This window comes from Sipha flava, unplaced genomic scaffold, assembly GCF_003268045.1.
Source record: "Sipha flava isolate LNK unplaced genomic scaffold, YSA_version1 110_pilon_pilon, whole genome shotgun sequence".
In the NCBI taxonomy this organism is placed as follows: Eukaryota; Metazoa; Arthropoda; class Insecta; order Hemiptera; family Aphididae; genus Sipha; species Sipha flava.
In genome coordinates this window covers 819,219-839,467 of record NW_020271727.1, presented here as the reverse complement: position 1 = coordinate 839,467, position 20,249 = coordinate 819,219, and the positions used below count along the sequence as shown (strand labels likewise).

General features: G+C 28.0%; 1 protein-coding gene across 1 annotated transcript in view; it reads right to left on the bottom strand.

Moving 5' to 3' along the window:
- Positions 1-12,009: 12,009 nt before the first annotated feature.
- Positions 12,010-20,249, bottom strand: part of LOC112688177 (semaphorin-1A) — a 131,069-nt gene continuing 122,829 nt past the window's right edge. The window contains exons 13-18 of the mRNA XM_025561250.1: positions 18,787-19,009; positions 18,102-18,244; positions 17,844-17,969; positions 17,537-17,756; positions 14,754-14,991; positions 12,010-12,103 (exon numbers count right to left, since the gene is read on the bottom strand). Of these exons, the coding sequence (XP_025417035.1) occupies positions 12,032-12,103; positions 14,754-14,991; positions 17,537-17,756; positions 17,844-17,969; positions 18,102-18,244; positions 18,787-19,009 (1,022 nt within the window). The 3' untranslated portion in view covers positions 12,010-12,031. The remainder of the gene's footprint in view (positions 12,104-14,753; positions 14,992-17,536; positions 17,757-17,843; positions 17,970-18,101; positions 18,245-18,786; positions 19,010-20,249) is intronic.

Sequence of the window (20,249 nt, the reverse complement as noted above, 5' to 3'; positions counted from 1 at the left end):
AACTTGATATTTAGTTACTATCATTTAATAAGATTCTGCGAGATACAAAAAAAAAAATCTTTCCGAATATCTTTACGCATCAACTTTAACATCATAATGTACGAGTATATTGCGCAAGGCTAAGCTATTCAAACAATCATCAAACATTGTCGATCTGAAGTTTGTTTTCGGACAACGCAAAGTTGAAATGTAGCATACATTCGTCGCTGTTGTCATAAGTGAAACTACCAGAACAAGAAGTATTTTGTAAACATTTTGAAACGCATATTCATTGCAAGTTTTGAGTGCTTAAAGAGAATGATTGACGTTCTGCTCAACAATACGCTAAATTTGAACCTAACTTAGTTAGATATCAAAGAAATCATCGAGCAAAATTGAAGGGTATAATCCGAAAATTTGAGCGCAGGAATTTTATCCGACATTTTTCAACTTGTTGGAAAAAAAGCAAGTAAAATTTATTTGAAAAATTGTGCTGATTCAAAAATCAATCTTGTAAATGTGTCAAAAACAAATCGATGTGTGATATTTGAATATTTCAATGGTTTTGAAACAATCTTCAACCAAATAAGTTTGCATGTTGAAATATTCATAATCAAAAATATCAGAATCGAAAACCAATAGTTATAAACAAATGTCTAAACAGCTTAAATAGCTCACTGGTCAGTAAAAATGTATTCCATCAATGGTTGCATTTAAAACGATAATCAACAGTAGTTGGAAAAAGCATGACTATTAAAAATAAAATTGCATCAAATCGAGTAAATTTGCACTAACAAAACAAAAATAAACAACTGTGTAACTATACATTTTATAGAACGAAAACTATATTTCTAATAAAAATATATTTATAAAAATTCTCAATGGAGGGGGGGGTAAAATCTCCAATCCCCCAGCACACAGGCCTAAAAAGTTGATGGTGGACACCCTACCTCTACTTATTTCATCCCAAGACTTTTATACCTATATGATATAAGAAATTAAAATGTTGAACTAAAATTGAATTAACCACAAGTGGTTTTTATTATTTTGCATAAATGGTACGTTCAAAGAATGTGACTGATCAATAAAGCATAAACTTTGTAAAATATCTAGAGGATAGAGTCAGATTTTTACCATAGGCCTTCGACATAAATTTAGTAAATACCAGACTGGTATACCAATGGTTTTCTACCTTAAAGACCCGGTCACTAGGTTCAATTATAACTAGAAATATAATAAATATAATAAAAAGTTTTTGAACATTTCTTGAAAAGTTGTCCATAACCAGGACATGTGCCACAAAAAATATTGAGAAGAGCACAATGTGCAAGATTTAAAAACCACTAGAAGGTAGGTACGGTATTCTTTCTGACTACTGGTGATGGACAATTATTTGATTTTGTGTATTGATCTGATGACACCGATTTTTCCGATATTGTATCACGATATCGTAAGTTGTATGATATTCATATCTTATTGAAAATATCGAAAACACACATTTTAAATATTAAATACTTAGTACTTATTAGTTATTACTTATTAATAACTTTTAGTTCAAAAATTTGCTTTACCTAGCTAATTGGAGATAAGAAAAATAAAATAATTACATTCGGACAAATAATATAATGATAATATAAATGTTATAAAAAATTAAAAATATTTTTATTAAATATAGATTTAATTTTCAAACACGATAGCTGTATAGTAGCAAATAAGTCCATGATAATTTTACTATTGTTTTCATAAACAAAACTAGGGTAAAAAATCTGGAGGAGCTATAGCCCTCCTACCAAAACTTAAAATAACCTGTAGATTAACCCTACTTGTATATACCATGTTAATAAATTTTAGATTCTGAGCCAAGTTGGATTTACTGCAATGCATTTTTTTGTTTTTTTTTTTTATGTGATACTATAGTGAGTTGAGTATGCTATATGAGGTATACCATGTATAACATGAAATATTTATGAAGGAGCTAAATCGTGGTCTAGGGGGCCTAGCCCCCCTAGTTTCAACAATGATTGTTCCAATCAAAAATGAAAATGTATGTTGATTTCTTACCATAGTATGGTCAGATTTTCTAGTGCATTTATAATACGAATTCAAATAGAGAAGATTATTAAATTGATCTGGATATTATAAACTTCTTTTATTTGAAGTAATTTTTTCCACCTTATTAAAAAAATGTTCACCATGGGACACTTGTTATAATTACCGATAAGTATTTTTTACCAATTTTTATACTTATGGGTAAAAATTTGAATTTTTGCCTCCTTTTAAGTGGATAGTCGTCACTATAACATTTTGTAACACAATAAAATTTATCATCTATATTATTCAAGACCTACAAATAAAACATTAATTTTAATATCCCGATATATCGTACAATATATAATAATAACGATATCGAAAATTTATCATAATGTCGATATCGTATCGAATTATCGATACTGTTTGATGTTGCCCATCACTACCCATAACCATTAACGAACCAGTTAACCGTGAAAACGTTAGCGCGAAATTAACTAGATTGAAAACACATTTCAGTCATGTTGTAACAAGATTAAATTTCATACTCATTCGCTGTTTACGATGTACATAAATGTGTTTGAGATAACGTTTCAAATGCGTTTCGGAAAACATTTGATAATTTTTTGGTGCTAGAAAATGATTGTGATAATGGCATTTACTAATGTTGCAATAACGCATTTCTTGCAATCCATATAATAATACATGTATACTGTCTCATCGCGTCACCGAGCAAACGATAACGACATACTTAGAACGTGGAAAAATATTTAAATAAACCGAGGACATGAATCGAGCATATTATAATAAAACCGATTGACTCTGAATGAAAAATTCTGGAGTCCGGATAATGTGCTGAAATGCATATCTGTATCATAGTAATGTGTCTAACAATATAATGTAATGTGTCATCTGTATAACCGGGACAAATGAGTTTATATACCGCAGACATCTGAAACAAAATAGCCAAAAACACTATCCACCAAAAATCTAAACACTCGAAGTTCCTTTTTTCGCAGCAAGTTCAGAGCAGTTGATTTATATTTCAGTACATTAGTTTTAGCCGTAATCGCAATGCAACTTAAGGGTAATGGAATTTCGAGCCAAAAATTATTAATTATTTATGCTTATTTTATTTTTAATTCTAGACCAATAATTATGTGTTATTTTCGTATTTATTGAACACGTAATTTTTAATGAAAATAATAAATATACCACATACATCGTACACATACGTAAAAAATTCCACTTATAGTTAGTGCCGGTGTTTGTACAATTATATTGCGCACGAAAGAGTCATATAATTATATTATATATATTTACTATAAATCAAGTATGTAAGGGGATTAGAAGCGCATCAATTTTTCATAAAATCAATTTAAAATTTCAAGCAATTGTATAATCTTTGCTTCGATTTCAAATACTAAGGAGGTGCAGTAATATTTTTAAGGTTTCGTAGTGACACTTTTAAGAGATATGAACAATTATTTTTGTTCAGAATTGTATCTATTTGATACTATCCTTAAAGAGATTGTAGACTGCATTCATAATGAACGGATGATAAAAAAAGTGTAGTATATTGAGCCAGACATTTGTTGATTAATTTTATTCGAGTGTAGTAATATTTATGTCTATATTATCTATGATCTTGAGTTCACTACTACTAAATGTTATATCAACTTTGCACTTTTATTATAATTTATATAAAACCTAGCTTTTATCGTTTATAATCAATTTTATATACTAATAAAAGTGGTTATATGATAGGTACACGCAATGACGTATCTAGGATTAATATAACGAGGTGCCTTAAATATACTTGTCGATTTTCTTAAATCCTGTTTGAAAAATTATAACAATAAAAAAAATCGTAAACCATATCATCAAAAAAATATACATGCACACCGGATTAATTATATTCAATTTGTCGTATAATTTTAGTAGTGTTTAAAAAAGTGTAATTTAAAATGTGTTGGTGACAACGTATTACATAGAAATGCATACTTGAATTAATAATGAAATACTTTTCCTGTACCTAAGTATCTACCATTTTTATACTACTATAGTAGTTTATGAATTTTCGAAAATAATTGTTTAAAAAAAATATTAAATATTAATACTATGACTTTCCTCAACCATTAAATACTCGGATTTATGTGGTTATGTATACACAATTTGATAATACATTTTGATGACACTGTAATCACATAATTATGCATTCATAGACTTAAAATTTCAATCTATGATCTAATAGCTTACCAATATATCAATTAGGGAATGGGACAGTTCGGTGATTTACTAATCCGTCAATTCAGAAAATAGTTGAGCATACTAATGTATTAAAATTAATCTTCAACTATGGAATATTATCGATTATTACAATACGATTATCATATGTTTGAATTTTTAACGCTTACATTTTTTATCTCAACATTTTGTATAAAATCAGTCAAATAATGATTAAACATTTTTCATACGATGGTTTCATGTGTGTTTTGGATAAAGTTAATGCTGACGGTACTATATGATTTTAGCGATGCCGACGTCAAAATGGGTGTTCAGTTAATTTACACACTGGTATTAATGATATCAAAATAAGATTCTAAAATATAGTATCATGTAAAAAAATGATTTATCATCAAAATGACATCTCCAAAATGTCCTAGATCCAATTAATTAATGGAAGTACTTGTATATAAAAAGTCTATAGTTATGTATATTATAAGAATAATAGCTGTGTACTCTATGGTATATTTACTGGTAGATTCTCGTTGAATAATTTATATTTTATATTTTGTAATGTATATTTTAACCATTGTATCCTACCAAAGAAACATTACCATACAAATCTTATTTATTTCCATGAAAATTAATAATTATTATTTTTAATACTTCTCGCTAAATGATGTTAATTTTGTCCCACTCGGTAAAATTAAAAACTGATCACTTTTAGAAATTTTTGAACATATTTGACATTTAAAATTATTTGTAGGAATATGTATAACTTATATTTATTCTGTCTTGATCTTTACATTCATACCATTTAGTTGTTAATTATTATTTTAATTAAAGAATTATTTATTCAAAGATTATACATCTGTTTATAAAAAAATATATATTTCTTAGATTATACCCTCTAGATCGGTTCAGTTCGGTATAAAAATGAAATATATAAAGTTTCAAGTTAATCAAAAAGAGTTAAGCTTTACATATTATATATGGATTAGAAAAACAATTTTGTCCCATACTAAGTATGGAAAAATGAGAAGAATTAAGAATGACCTCTTACATGCTGTAGAATTAAGAAATATTGAGATGGATACTCGAATAAGCTTATATAGATCTGGATAAAATTGATTATTTAAATTTATTTTCAAATCTTCATATTTTTAATTAGATGGCAGACAATTTTTTACTGTAATATGCCATATATTACTAGACTGCTAAACTTAGAATTTATTATATTATATCATATGTAATATAGATAATCTAGAAATAGACCCGTGTTTTGAAAAACATAATGAAATGTAATTAATATAAATTGTAATAAATATTAACTATAAACAATTTTAATCAATTAAAAACACGTAATTGAATTAGGAGCACACCAATTAGGGCGCCGAATCAACACCGAATTCAATATATACCATTCATCATATATGCTCCGCTTATATTTGTTATTATTATAATTGAACTCCGTTGATTTTTTTCAGTGTTTTAATAAATTACCGACAACACAGTCTTACATGTAAATTTATTAAACTTATCATAAAATCTTAATATTTTTGTAGCACCATCGAGTAAATCGGCTGCACGTAATCTTCTGCTTTCAAACTGACGTCTCTTATTTAATGTTTCAAGACACAAATCATTATTGAACTCCTTCGTAATGGGAATTAAGAAACTTGGACTTTTAAGTGCTTTTGATCATACAAAATTATAACAAAATAAATATGAAAGGATGATAGTAAATTAGATTGGAATACTACCACTAAGTCATGATAAATGTTAATTTCAATAAGTTGATCAAAATCAATATTTCATTTGGTATATGAGCGATAAAAAGACATTTTAAAACTTTTATCTGTGTTTAATTTAAACCCCCTGAAAATGCACCAATCAATAACTCTGTTTAATTTAGCTTTGAATTTGATAATTAACTATAACAATAGCTTGAAAAATGTCATAAAAAAATACCGATCTTTTTCTGAAACGAAATCATTTTATACTGAATATTTACTTTTTGTATAAAAAATTAATTTAAAAATCGAAAATCCAGTATTTTATTTTAAAAATACACTTGAAAATTATGTTAAAAACCAACTTCGTTAGGTTAGGTTATTCAGTATTCTTACATTTTAGGTTTATAAATATATAGAAAATAAATATGTACAATAAACGGAAATAAATAAATAAGTATAATTTTTGATTGGCCGATATCAATTTATGTAGCAACAATCAAACTAAGTAACGACTTAACGGTAAACACCGAAAAAAAAAAATGTATAAATAGGGTTGTAGTTCGTAGGTATTTTAATTTTATTAATTTATATTTCTTCAAAACCATTGTTTTAGCATCGAAGATATCTCTTAAAAGCCATTAGCCCCATTAGCCGTATTTATAACAGCCCATACCAAAAGGAATTGCATATCTCCGTTTGTTTTCACTCGTCAACAAGTGTACTTGAGTAGGGTTACTAAACAACCGATACAGCAAACGCGACGAAATAGAAGATTCCCACCTGAACGCATCGAGTGACGTGGACAACCACAATGATGGATACCCGGGCCCGGTCGCGGACCCCGTGAGTTGGGTACTGGCAGAGGATTCGAGGGATCAGTAAGTCCGACGAATACCGTGTAATTATCGGAAATGCGTGTTTTGCGGTCCGACCGTAACATTCGATGTACCGTGTAAAATCAATAAGAATAATAATAGTACACGTAAACAAATCGTCGACGGTCGATGCCGTTTTCACAACAACAATAATGATACAACGAATAGCAAAATAGCGGTTATCCTGTGGACGAGGCGCAGGGTGCCCAAGCGAATACTTACATAGTACAGTCCGGAACACGCGCCCGTGAACTTCGCGAAGAAGGTTTTTGAGCTGTTCCGCTTGTACAGGAACGTGCGGACGGTGAACGTCTTAAAAACCGGACGGGTGCAACACTTGCACTTGTTTTCGCTGGACAACACGTTCAAAACGGGAGTCTATTGAGTTACAGATTACTGCTACGTGACGAAATACATTGACAATCGGCTCCGGAATAATTATGATGCACTAAGAAAACCGAAAAACAAATAATAACATACATACAAACGGTTAGGGTTGAATGTATAATGAGAAATACGGTTATGGCATAATCGAAAACGGTCACTTTAACCCATACACAGTGTTTGAGCCTCACAAATTATTTTTGGACGTAACATATGTATTTCCGATGTAACATGGTACAAATTATGGGTTTAAATAAAAATATATTTTTGTAAACGACACGCAGAACCGATTCCGAATTTTCACGCCAGTCATTTATTCCAAATACACCTTTTAATATCCGCAGCCGTCGGAAGCGCCACCGAAAAACCGATCGATGGTCATCTGTACGTCGAGTTCGGATCCGATAGATGTCCTTTGCAGGACGCGTATCGGAAGTTAATGGAATGACGACCCGGACGATGGAAACGAACAGCACGATGCCGTGGTCTCTTGCATTGATCTGTAAGTGGTGCAAATCGGACCACTGAGCGATATGTTGACAGATTTCGGTGTACGTGCGTGAAGTTATAACTCGAACTTCGATGGGCTCCAAAAAAAAAAAAAAAAAATCTTGGCGCTTTAAAAATTATAATTTGTAATATTCCGACACTTGTATGATATGGGTAACTTAATTGTTACGATTTTTTTTCAAACTTAAATGTAATCCTATTGTGATTTTTTTCTCTGAACTACCAACTATAGAGTTGAGCACTATATTCATGGATATATTCCAAAACTATGATAGAACCATCAGATCGTATCAACGAACAACAAAATTGTATTTATTGATATTTAAATTAAAGTTATTATTTGCATATCGTTAATAATACTTCATAAAAAGTGTAGGATATTCAAGAAAAACTTTAAAAAATGTTTATCAGAGATACATTGACACAAATAACAAATTAAAAATTAACCATTTCCCTAACAACGATTGGATTGCTATAGTGAATTTGTAGTGGAATCATAGTTTAAGTTATTGTAATTATTGCATATTCTTATATTATATATTATTGTTACTATACCCAACAATATCAACTGATTATGGTTTCAATAAAATATTTATACAACATTTACTATGATTTTGTCATGGGCGCAACTAGAGCCCAAATACTGGGGGTGCTGAAATTTGTGAAAATAAAATGAAATATATTAATATATAATATATTAAATAGTGTTTTACTGTTATTACTATAGATTATATAGCTCAGAAAAAATACAGGAGTGCTACATTTAAACTCAGGGGTGCTAAAAACCCTATTGCGCCTATGGATTTCACTATGAATTCACTATGACAACCGAATCGGTTTTAGGGAGACCCAGCATATTACACATTTATGCTTTTGACTTCATGAATGTACTATCCAGTTTAACATCATTGATATAATTTTAGCTTTTCTTCTAGTTACAAGATATATTCATATAAAAAACAATTTTAATTTTGGCAAAAGTAGAAAGCCAAGTTTTTCTTCTTTCTATGTATAATTTATAGAAATATATCATCTCATAAATATAGATAAATATTATTCATGTTAATTGAATGAAATGAAAACACACAAGACATTTCTAATAGAAATTATTTTTATTTAATATGTAAACTATTAACCATTATAATAACCGTAATTAATATTAGGTATGCAATCAGTACGTTTGGTTTGATTTCACTTACAAATGAAAAAAAAAAATTAATATAAAAAAAATGTTTATAAATAAATGGAACTTTCACATGCTAACTTACGCGTAGATACATATGAATATACAGTATGCGATAATTTTAAAATTTTAGCATGCAATATTTTTATATCTCAGAGCTTCTACAGTCTCATTGCCCATTTTCATACAAGTTAGTGCCAAGCTCTAAAGTATAAAAGACTTTTAACTACTCTCCTAAGTAAATAAAATAATTATATATAAAAAAGAAAAAAAAAGATATAAAATACAAATTATTTATTTATTTTTTAAGTATAAATTGATAAAATTACTAACAGTTAAAAAATTATACAACTACGTGTACTCAATATTTTTTTAATTTTTTTTTTATTTTTTTATTAGAATTTTTGGAATGTTAATTATAGCATTATTCAAATTTACAATGAAATTTTTATCGCCTATATATCATGCGACAATAATATTTAATATTTAATAGAAAAATAAACTAAGCACAGTCAAATATTTTAAACATTATATATTTTGTTCAACTAACTACTTAGTTTGTTTGGAAAACTAAATTCGATTTGAAACTTTAGTTTTTCTATTACAATCCACCTTTATAACTTGTATAACAAAATACAAAAAATTAGGTAGAACCCCATGGTGGACTAAATTATATAATTATAATAATCAATAATTATTTGACATACAAAAAAAAAAAAAAAAACAATAAATAAACATTTGAGTTACTTACATACATTAAATTACATCACTAATTTTTAATTTTAGAATAATAAACAAATTAATATGTTTGCACTAGTTCTATGATAAGATGGTTTTGACAAATATTAAATTATTGCATGAAACATTCTTTTCATTAATAATATGTTTGTCAACAATCATCATATAATCAATTGTTTCATACATAATTAAAATGTTAATAAGCTAATGAGAGTTTTCATTATTTTACAGACACTTCTGTAAGTATTGGTATTAGATAAAAATTAACATTCAAATATTCCAGTGTTAAAAATTTAATAAAATTACTAAAAGGAAAGTGCTAAGACGCATATTTTATAAGAATAAATTCCTTTTTAAAGTCAACATTTCAAAATGATCGTTCACGTTGGAAATTCGAACACAGCCAAAAATGCAAGGCTAACGAACACGACCACTTCATAAATTTGAACACATAATATTATATGAAACATATTTTTTAAATAATAATAATATTAATAATCAAAAAAAAAAAAAAAATGAGTATATAATTATGTATGTGAATTTTTTTTTTTTTTTTTTAGATTAAAAATATGCATACATAATAAAACAAATATTATAATCTAAAAACCCATAGTGATCAAGAAATAAATGAAAATATTTCATAGGGAATACATAAACAACTTTAAACCCATTAGTATAATGGTATAGTAAAAGTAAAAAAGTCATTATACAATTCTTTGGGATAGTTACTACAGACTATACAAAAAATAAGTCAAAAATTGAGAGTGGAAATAAATCGATAATCTTTATAATTGTGCAATGAAAAATTATTATATTTCAATGGAAGACGATATATATTAATGTGATAAAAAATTGTAAAAATAAATGTGCTGGAAAATATAAATGACTAAAAATATAGTTTAGGTTTTGAGATTTGGTTGGTTGATAAATTAAGTATTATATATACCGAAACAAATAAGTTCATCAAAAATGTCTCTGCTGTTGGTCATGTTTGTCTGAATATAAACTTCTGAAACTAAATAAGTTGATAATTATTTAAAATATAAATAATTAAATGAAGAAAAAAACAATTCTATGTTTAACTTAATTCTACTACAAAGATAAATTAGTTAATTTTTTTCGTTTTAACATTGGTGTCCAATTATTTAGGTATTCTAATTTTAATTTTCAATTATAAATAAATAAGGGTGATAGAAAAAGGCAAACTTATTTACAATTTTAAATATAATAATAATAATAATAATAATAGTTAGTAAAAAGCAGAATATAATAATATAATAAATTTAAATGTTAAAAAATGATAAAATAGCTATTAGAAAAATAATAAAAATATTAGACCATTTATACATCAGTATATTATGATTATTTTATTCTTTAAAAATTAAAGTCGCTAGAAAAATAAGTATTGATAATAATATTATTTATATAGTATTTTTTGCTTTGGTTTTGTTAAATAAAAACTAAAATAATAAAATTAAAACATGTATACATTGGCAATGACTATTTACAAGACAAAAATTGGAATTCATCTAATAATAAAATTAAAGAACAAAATAACCTGACTTTTAAAACATATTCATAATTTAACTTTTCTAAATAAATGGTTTTAAAATATTTAGCAAAAAAAAAAATATAAATATATTAAATAGACTATGTTTAGAAAATAAATTACGTAATTAAAGCGTGTAAAGTTATATTCTAAATAAAAAAAAAAGAATATATATATATATATAAAGGCTTTTAAAATAACTATCACATATTTTATCAATTATTTGTATAGCGATCTAGAAAAAATATCTAATCTTACATTTCTAAAGAAAAAAAACAACTGGAAAATAGAAACGTGCACCGACGTCTATGATGATATAATAATAGTTAAATATGTTTGTGTATACACATACACATGTATACATGTATATGTACTTTATTGCAACTACAATCGATTAAATAACTCAGATGTTTGATCTCTTTTATACTTAGCGCGTATAAGTTTTACAAAAAGTTACATAATCATACAAGTAATAATTGTTATTATTATTTTAAACGGAGTCGCCGTTTAAATGTTACAAGTCATAGAAAAAGAAACATTTTGTAAACCATAGCACGGATTATACGCCAGCTCTGTAGATAAAACTGCATGGAGCTTGTGGTTGCTGCTGCTGTTGTTGCTGCTGCAGTTGTTGCGATGACGTTGGTGGTGGCTGTTGTTGTTGTTGTTGTTGTTGTTGCTGCTGCAGTTGCGGTGCTATGCGTGGGGCCAATGAAGGTGATGCCGGCGGTGACGGCGATGAGCTCGGAGGGGAAGGCGATGATGAGCTGCTAGCATTCGCGTTTTGCTGACGCGGTGGTCTAGCCCTCCCCTCCGACGCGCCTCAGAGGTACACTTTCTTCACGCTGCGCGTTGTTCCGAAACCGTCTCGGTGGTGGTAATTATTTCCATCGTTCTGAAAAAGTGACAAGATAGTCAAATGGACTTTGGATATATAATAAATGCTGTCAGTAGTTTGAGCGCGAAGGGTCCAAAAACACTTTTGATGCCTCAGTAACCTAATGCTAAGAAAAACGAGATGGGGTTGGATGAGATACTTGGATCAGATAATGTCAGGAACGGGAGACTGATATAGTTAAATTTTTTTTATCAGTTTTAAATCATTGTATCAACAATTTTGAAAAACGATTCTGAGCAAAGGATATCAAATAAAAAAGCCTCTATATTAAAAAAAAATATAAATTAAGAATTCTAGTACCTCTTCATTTTAATAAATCTATAAAAGACTAATATTAAATTAAAGTACTTGGTAAATTTTTTAAGTTGTTAAAATCAATTATTATTCTATAACAATAAAACTACCAAAATGATCAAATATCAAAATTGTGCTAAATACCATACTTAAACAAAATTTTAATTTTTTAAGCGTATAAAAATATTTTTGCAGTTTTTTGGTGATTTATTGAGGACAATAAATTTAAATTTGTATGTACCTAGTTCTCAACGTTAAAATTGATGATTTATGCATTTTTTATTACAAATATGTTACATGATTTCGTAAATTTAATCATATCTTGTCTAAGTTTTAAACTTAAAGGATTATAAAAAAAGATTTTTTTATAAAAGAATAATAAATGAGGAAGCTAAGAAAACATACTAATAGTATTTAATGAAAATATCTCTACGATAGTTATTTTTTGAGTTGAGTCGACAAAAAAACTAGAATTTGTTCAAAATACAGGTTTATTTAAAAAAATTAAATAGATTGGACAAAAAATAAAAAATAAAAAAAATAGAGCTCACTTAGAATCCTTACTAATATTATATATTCAAAATAAAGATATACTCTAAAAAGTATCGATGATCATTATGAAGAGAACTGTTCCTTTTTCATTACTAAGTCAGTAGTTTTCAACATTTATCGGATTTTTTTATTGTTTTTTAATGTGATCCCTTAAAAAAAATAATGTGGTGTAGATTATCAAAATTTGATTTAATAACCGATAAAATATTTACGTGTTATACAATTTTGATTAATTTTCACTAAAAAATTTAACAAAATAAATAATAAACTTTATTTTATTTTTAAATAACATGGAAAAATAATTTCGTTCATTATTTTTGGCGACTCTCAAACCTATCATTCGCGAATCTCAGGTTAAAAAACACTGTACTAAGTAACAGTAAGGAAAATATGTATTTTATAAAAAAATATAAATAAAAACAAGTCACCGAAAAAATTAATTATCAGTACAGAAATTCAAATAAAATTATATAATTAATCTTTTTGGTAACACCATATAATGTTAAAATATGAACAGACAAATGTTTTTGTTCAGTCAATGGTTTCAGATCATCTGGAGTCTCAATAATTTTTTTTTCTTTAATTTAAGGTCGAATAAATTCTCAAGCAAAAACTTTTCTAGTTATAATACTAAAAGAGATGTCCACATTGTACACTATATAGATACCGTGATACGAACGAAGTACACATTCTTATACGAGAGAAAGCTTGGATTGGTGTTTGCATTTTGAATTGGAATGATACTCAAGATAGTCGAAAACCACGAAAGAAATGCTATTAGTACGCACGAGTGATCCTCATGTTTCAATGACTTTAATACCGACTTAAAGAAATCAGATAACTTTTTAAAATAAAAACCATTATCTAATCTCTTTAGTTTCGAAAAATAATAGCAAATGTTGTTTCTGTCGCGTTTATGTATTTAACCTTGATATTGTCAACTGAACAGCTAGACTATATTGATACGCTGGCCTATAAGTTAATTGAAAAATGGCCGCTAAAAAGGTGACGTTTAATTTTCGCTTGCCATAGTACTGGTGGTACACAAGGATCGTTGCCTCGTCCCCATTAATTGTGCGACTAATGACTTAGAATCCACTCTGACCCTCTCTTGAACCCTTTATAATTGTACCTATACACGAATAGGCATATGTTTTGATATGTGTGTTACGTCAATACGATGTTGTACATGGACGTCACGTCGACGGGTTATTGCGTGGTGCGAGTTCACGTGCGCATTTTTCTTCAATCGCGTTAATACGTGATAAGCGACGATATGACCCACAGGAATTCACACATCCATGGAATTGGTATCAGTTGGTTAACACGTTGGTACAATCGTCGAAGGAAAGAGGGAATGGTAGGCAACAAAAACTACGTTCGAATTCTTATGACCGTAAATTACTGTAAAATACCGATATCGAAGCAAAAAAAATCGATATCGCAACTATTTTAATTTTTTTTACTGGGAAACCAGCAACCATATTAAAGCTATAATATCACTCACACACACACACATCATAAATATATTACAGAAGAGTTATAGTAATACGATTTACATTGGCAACATTTAAGAGATTTTTTTTTATTTTCATTATTATTTTATACACATAAAATAAATAATGGTACTGTGTCTGAAATAACATTTGCTGGGAGTTGCGCAGAAGAATGCAAATGGCTTTTTATTGATCTCAAATCAAAACTGAAACGGTGGTGGCGGCATAAACATGACCCTCACTCTCCTCCCCACCATAACCCAGTCGACAATTATAAATGCAATTACGTGGCGTGACGTATTTACTTTGTGTTCCCTTTGTGACCGGAGAGTTCCAAAATGATCACGAATGTTCTGTTGCTGTGAATAATAATTGTCTTGAGCGCTGTTCGGTTGAAATTGGGTAAAGCCCATCGGTGGCATCGGCGCGTGTCTAAGAGTAGCTTTGGGTGAACCGTGTATTACTTTGTTTGGAGGTATTAATACGGGCTCGGCATACGTGACTTCTTCTTGTGGTAGTAATTTGGGTTCTCCGAGTCTTCTCCTGTAACGTTTAATGGCTATTAATTATTGAATACAACAGAACGGTGAAATTAAACGATTTTTGTAAGGCTACTCAGTAAAGTTTTCGTCGTCGTTATTATTATTATCATCATCATCATTATTAATATCATCGAAATCATAACATTACTGTTGGGTTAATGTTAAAATAATATTATATATTAACTTCGAACGATGGAGCAAAAAGGTTCTTAACCCCTCGTGGTTGCTATAACAGCATTATTATTGTATATTAAATTTCTATCTAGTTCGCTAAAAGTGTGGCGCAATCAGTAGTAAATACGAAAGTTTCCCAGAAAGGTGTCTACAATTACTACACATAAATATTGTACTTTTTTTTTTTTTTAAATGAACTTTGGTAGAATTCTTTTTAAAAGTTGTGCAATCAATTTGATAAAAATATAATATTTAAATAAAACATCTTCATAAAATTATGACTTCAAAGTTAAATCAGAAAAAAAATTGTTTTAGTAAAATCAACAATCAAAATAAAAATGTAATATTATTAAAATGAAAACGAAAATTTAGAACAGTGTCAACATATTTTTGTTAAACGGCGACACACTATTAAACTATTTCTTAGATACTTGGCGATACAGTAAAAAAATGTAAAGGTAATAAAAAATTTTGCACACAACACAATATACATATGTATTAATATTTAAACTATAAATTTAATCGAAATTTTTATGTACAGGAAGTTTAAATCATTTTTTTAACATGCCATTATATCAATATAAATTTTAGTAATTTGTTTACTAAAATATTTGTTAATTTTGTGTTGTTTTCACTTGGACTCATTCCGTGAAATATCAGTATCGTAACACAATTATTGATATTGAGACACATTTATTTTAACAAATAATATGTGTTAAGATACCAAAAACAATATCAGAGTAACGGAATTTTACATAATAAAAGTAAAATTAAATTGTAATTATTACTTAAAATGACATATACAATAAAAAAAAAAAAAAAAAAGAATAGTGAAGGTTTAGCTTTTTCTTTAAAAATATAAACTATTTTTTGAAATTTACTAAAGTCTCCATACACATATAAAGTAGTTTTAAGAATTTCATGAGCAATCAATTATATTATGTATTTCACAAACTACTATAATTTATATTTAATAAAATTATTCTTATATAATATCGTTTTAAAATTATATAATATAATATTAATGAACTTTTAAAGAGAAAATGACCAAGAAATATTATTAAATATTGATCATATTATTTATTTTTTTAGTTTTATGTTATCTTTTAATACATTTATAAATTATAAAATGATAAAATGAAAAATGATCAATTCAACTAATTATTTAGTATAATACTTTAATTTGATTTAACTCAAACATTTAAAATTAAATTACGATGGATATTACAATTGAACTTAACAATATCAAAAACTAGAACGTAATAACTAAATATATCATCACAAACAAGTTATATGAAAAAAAAAAAAAAAAGGTGAAATCCTAGGTCAGGTAAGATAATTGGTGGGATGGGTGGAGAGTATTGCTGTATTGCTATTTTAAAATTGAAACCAATTTACTATTACTCTCGAAAATACGATGAGTGAAAAAGATCAGATGGATCAGTTTATACTTCTTAAGATGGTTTATATAGTAGAAGAACCTAATTTCTCAATAAGTTAGGTTGAACTTTTAATATCTTAACTTTCACAAGTTATATTTGTTAATAAGAAAAATTTCGAGTGCCAATAAACATCAATCAAATTTTGAAACTATGAAATATTCATCAAAATGGTGTAAAAATTTTAATGTAAGTAATCAATAAATATTTCGAACTACTAATGTTAATATTTATAGAATTATAACTAACATCGTTTAATGAAAATTTGTAAATATATTCAATTTCGTTAAAATTTAATTTTGTTATATTATAAGACATATATTGCGTCTTTTTAGTTTTTTTTTTTTTTTTTTTTTTTTTTTTTTTTGGGGGGGGGCATAGAAAATCTGATTAGTTTTTAATAATGAAAAAGAAGTAGATTTTTGTAAATTTATTTAATTATTTGGTCTATATATTACACATTCATGAATCTTTGTCAAACCAAAATTATTTTGACATTTTTGAAGAAAAAAATTAAGGTACAGGAAATTTTCAACTATTCATAAAGAGCTTATAAGAGTACTTTAAAAATTACACCTATATCAATAGTAAAATTTAAAATAAGCATTCAGTAAAAACTATAAGCCACCACAATAATTATTTTTAAGTTAAAATAAAAATAAAAATTCGATTTTATTGTAAACTTATTTGTCATTAATATTCGTCCGTTTTTTGCAATTATTAAAAACTTTTGAGAAATTCTTAAAATTGCCCCCTCCCCTCCCACAATGAACTAGCTAGATGACCTTTGGTATCAGAAATCTTTTATAATTGATATGATACGAATAATCTTCTGGTCAATACTCAAGCAAAAAAAAAAACCACGTTGTAAAATTCCTCATTTCATTCATAAAAATATCTAAAAAAAATAACTGAATGACTTAATATACTAACGCATTCATATTATGCCTTTGTTCGAAGTATTCATACTCGGTGTCTGGGTACGGTAAGTTATCGTCTTCGCTCTTAGTGCACCTCCTAGCGCATGCGTAACCAGCCAGAAAACCTGTTAACAGAGCGGCCAAACACGCAGCGAATACGGCTGTTAAAACTGTCTCCATCGTGTAGCTCCCTTCATCGTGTTCATCTACTCTAACGTCGTCGTTATTGATGCCTTATTGAAAAACAAACAATAATAAATTAAATTCAAAAAACTGAAGAGAAAAAAGAATAACTAGTGACATTCGAATACATTACGCACCGAAGGGCGGGGCTTGATCGTCTTGAGAAAGGTTTATCGTGTCGCCTATGTCTTCAATCGACTTGCCAATAGCACCGCTTTGAGCGTTTGAAGCGAATCCAATACCTGCATCTTTTCTGTTTGAAACTATAAAAATGTATGCAAAAACAAAACAAAAAATAAACGCATTTAATTATTAATGATACATATTTTTATTTGTAACATAAAGGTTTGACTACGAAAAAATAGTTTAGACAGGTTCAAAAACATGGTACTTACCCGACGGACATTCGTGGTGCAATCCTGTTTGAATGTTTTGGTAGAACTCGTGCCATCGATTGGTTGGCACTTCACGCATAGAACGACATTTTTTATTGATTTTATCGAATGCACAATATGGATCTTGAAGACCAATGCATTCGCTGTAGTAATGAAGCAGTTGTTATTAATCAATCATAATTAATGTGAAATTACAATAAATAAGTAGTAAACAATAATAAATATAGAGTTTTGACATTTAGTATAATGATGTACTCGTATAAATATACGGTTAATGTAATTTGACTGTTATGTTTTCATAGCACTATTTTTATTAAATTTTTATAGAGTGAAATCAAACAAAATTTTTACTATTTACATTCGAATAGTTTCATAATAAAGTATTGCATTTTTAATAAAATATCAAATAAAAATTTTTATACCTACATAAACTTGCTCATAATTACGAGTGAAATTGAATTAAATCTTTGATAACCAAAACCACGTTTCAAAAAAAAAAAAAAAAAATATCGTCAAGTAAGAGTAGTTACGAAGAAAAACATTTTTCTAGACCATGTGTGAGGGTATTATATACATTTTATGTTGATATAATAAGACATGTGAAACATTAGGGCCAATAGTGGTTTTCTTTTCGATACAGATATAATTATTCATTTTATAATTTTTGATTTATCTATGTATTTACCTGCAAGTTGCTATTAGTGGATTTTGACATCTATCCAGAGGAAGTGATACCACTTGTCTGTCTGTTATGACCAGCAACCTCTTGTCTTCTATCTTTATGTTTCGTACAGCGGCCGTTGTGCCAGGACCTCCAAACTCGTAGAGCTCTTCAATGACGACCGGGCTCACTTTTTCGTTGGTGTCTGCGCTGGCTGCGTTTATCGCTTTTAGGACTTTTCCACTGTCTACGCAAGAAATATACGTTTATAAATTATAATCTATATCCATAATTATATAAATAATTATGGACCAAGCAATAAACCTACTATCTGCATGTAAATTAAGATGATTGAAAATTAATGGGATGAAATTATGGAGGTTGTACACGTAAATAGAACAAACTTATTCAAGGCGTGAAAATGAACCCAAATCGATTTGGTAATTTTTGTGATGTGATTTAATTACAGTGCACGTATATGCGATATCAATATTATGCAATTTGTAAGTTTAATATTGGTTTATAAATAAGAGATAAAGTGGTGGTAGTTCTACTATATTCCGAGAAGAAATTTTTTTAATTAATTTAATATAAGTATTATACAGTAGTCACCGTTTGATGAACTCACAATTAATTGACTCATTCGTCTATTGGATTCAAACAGACCAGGGCAAGTAAAAGTTGTACGTATATTATGAGTCGTCATTTAAAAATATGATAAAAAAAAAAAAAAAAAAAAACCTATGCTATTTGACGCAAGTTTATGATGCTACCGGTATTTCATTGATGTCGTAGAGACATAAAATAACTAAATTACCTTTTCATGTTTCTATATCAAAATTCAAAAAAAAGTTGAAACCACCAACGTATCAACCGAACTTTATGATGAATTTATGAACATAGTCGAAGAAGTTCAAACTACTGATGTCTCAACCGAGGAAGACATCTGTAGTGCTATTCAGTCAAGACAACGAAAAGAGAATATTGCTATTGATGAGAAATTTATAAATTAATGTTTGCATGTGAATTATGCCTTCCAAAACTAAACCAATTACGATGAAATTTAGCAAAAAGATAAATTCGACCTTAGAGAATGACAACCTTTGATCTAAACTAACTTTTTCATAAAAAAATAATAAAACCAAAGCATAAGTACACCTGAAAAGGACCGAACGAGCAATTACTATTTTGTTGTTGCTGTAACGACCGAAAACCGGAAGAAAATTCACAGTCACACCTCAGTGTACACCTAGAAAATGATGAAGACCTAGAAAAAGGTGTCTATTTTATTTATTGTGTTTATTTTATTTATTTTATTATTTTTGTCAATTTTACTGAAAATAATTTCTAAGAACATCTATATTCTCTTAAAACAAAACTCATTACTTTTTTATTACATCTATACAAGTGATTATTTACAAGAACTTTTCGGTACGTTGATTAGATACAAAAGAAAGTTAATTGAAACGCCAAATTCAAGAAAACAA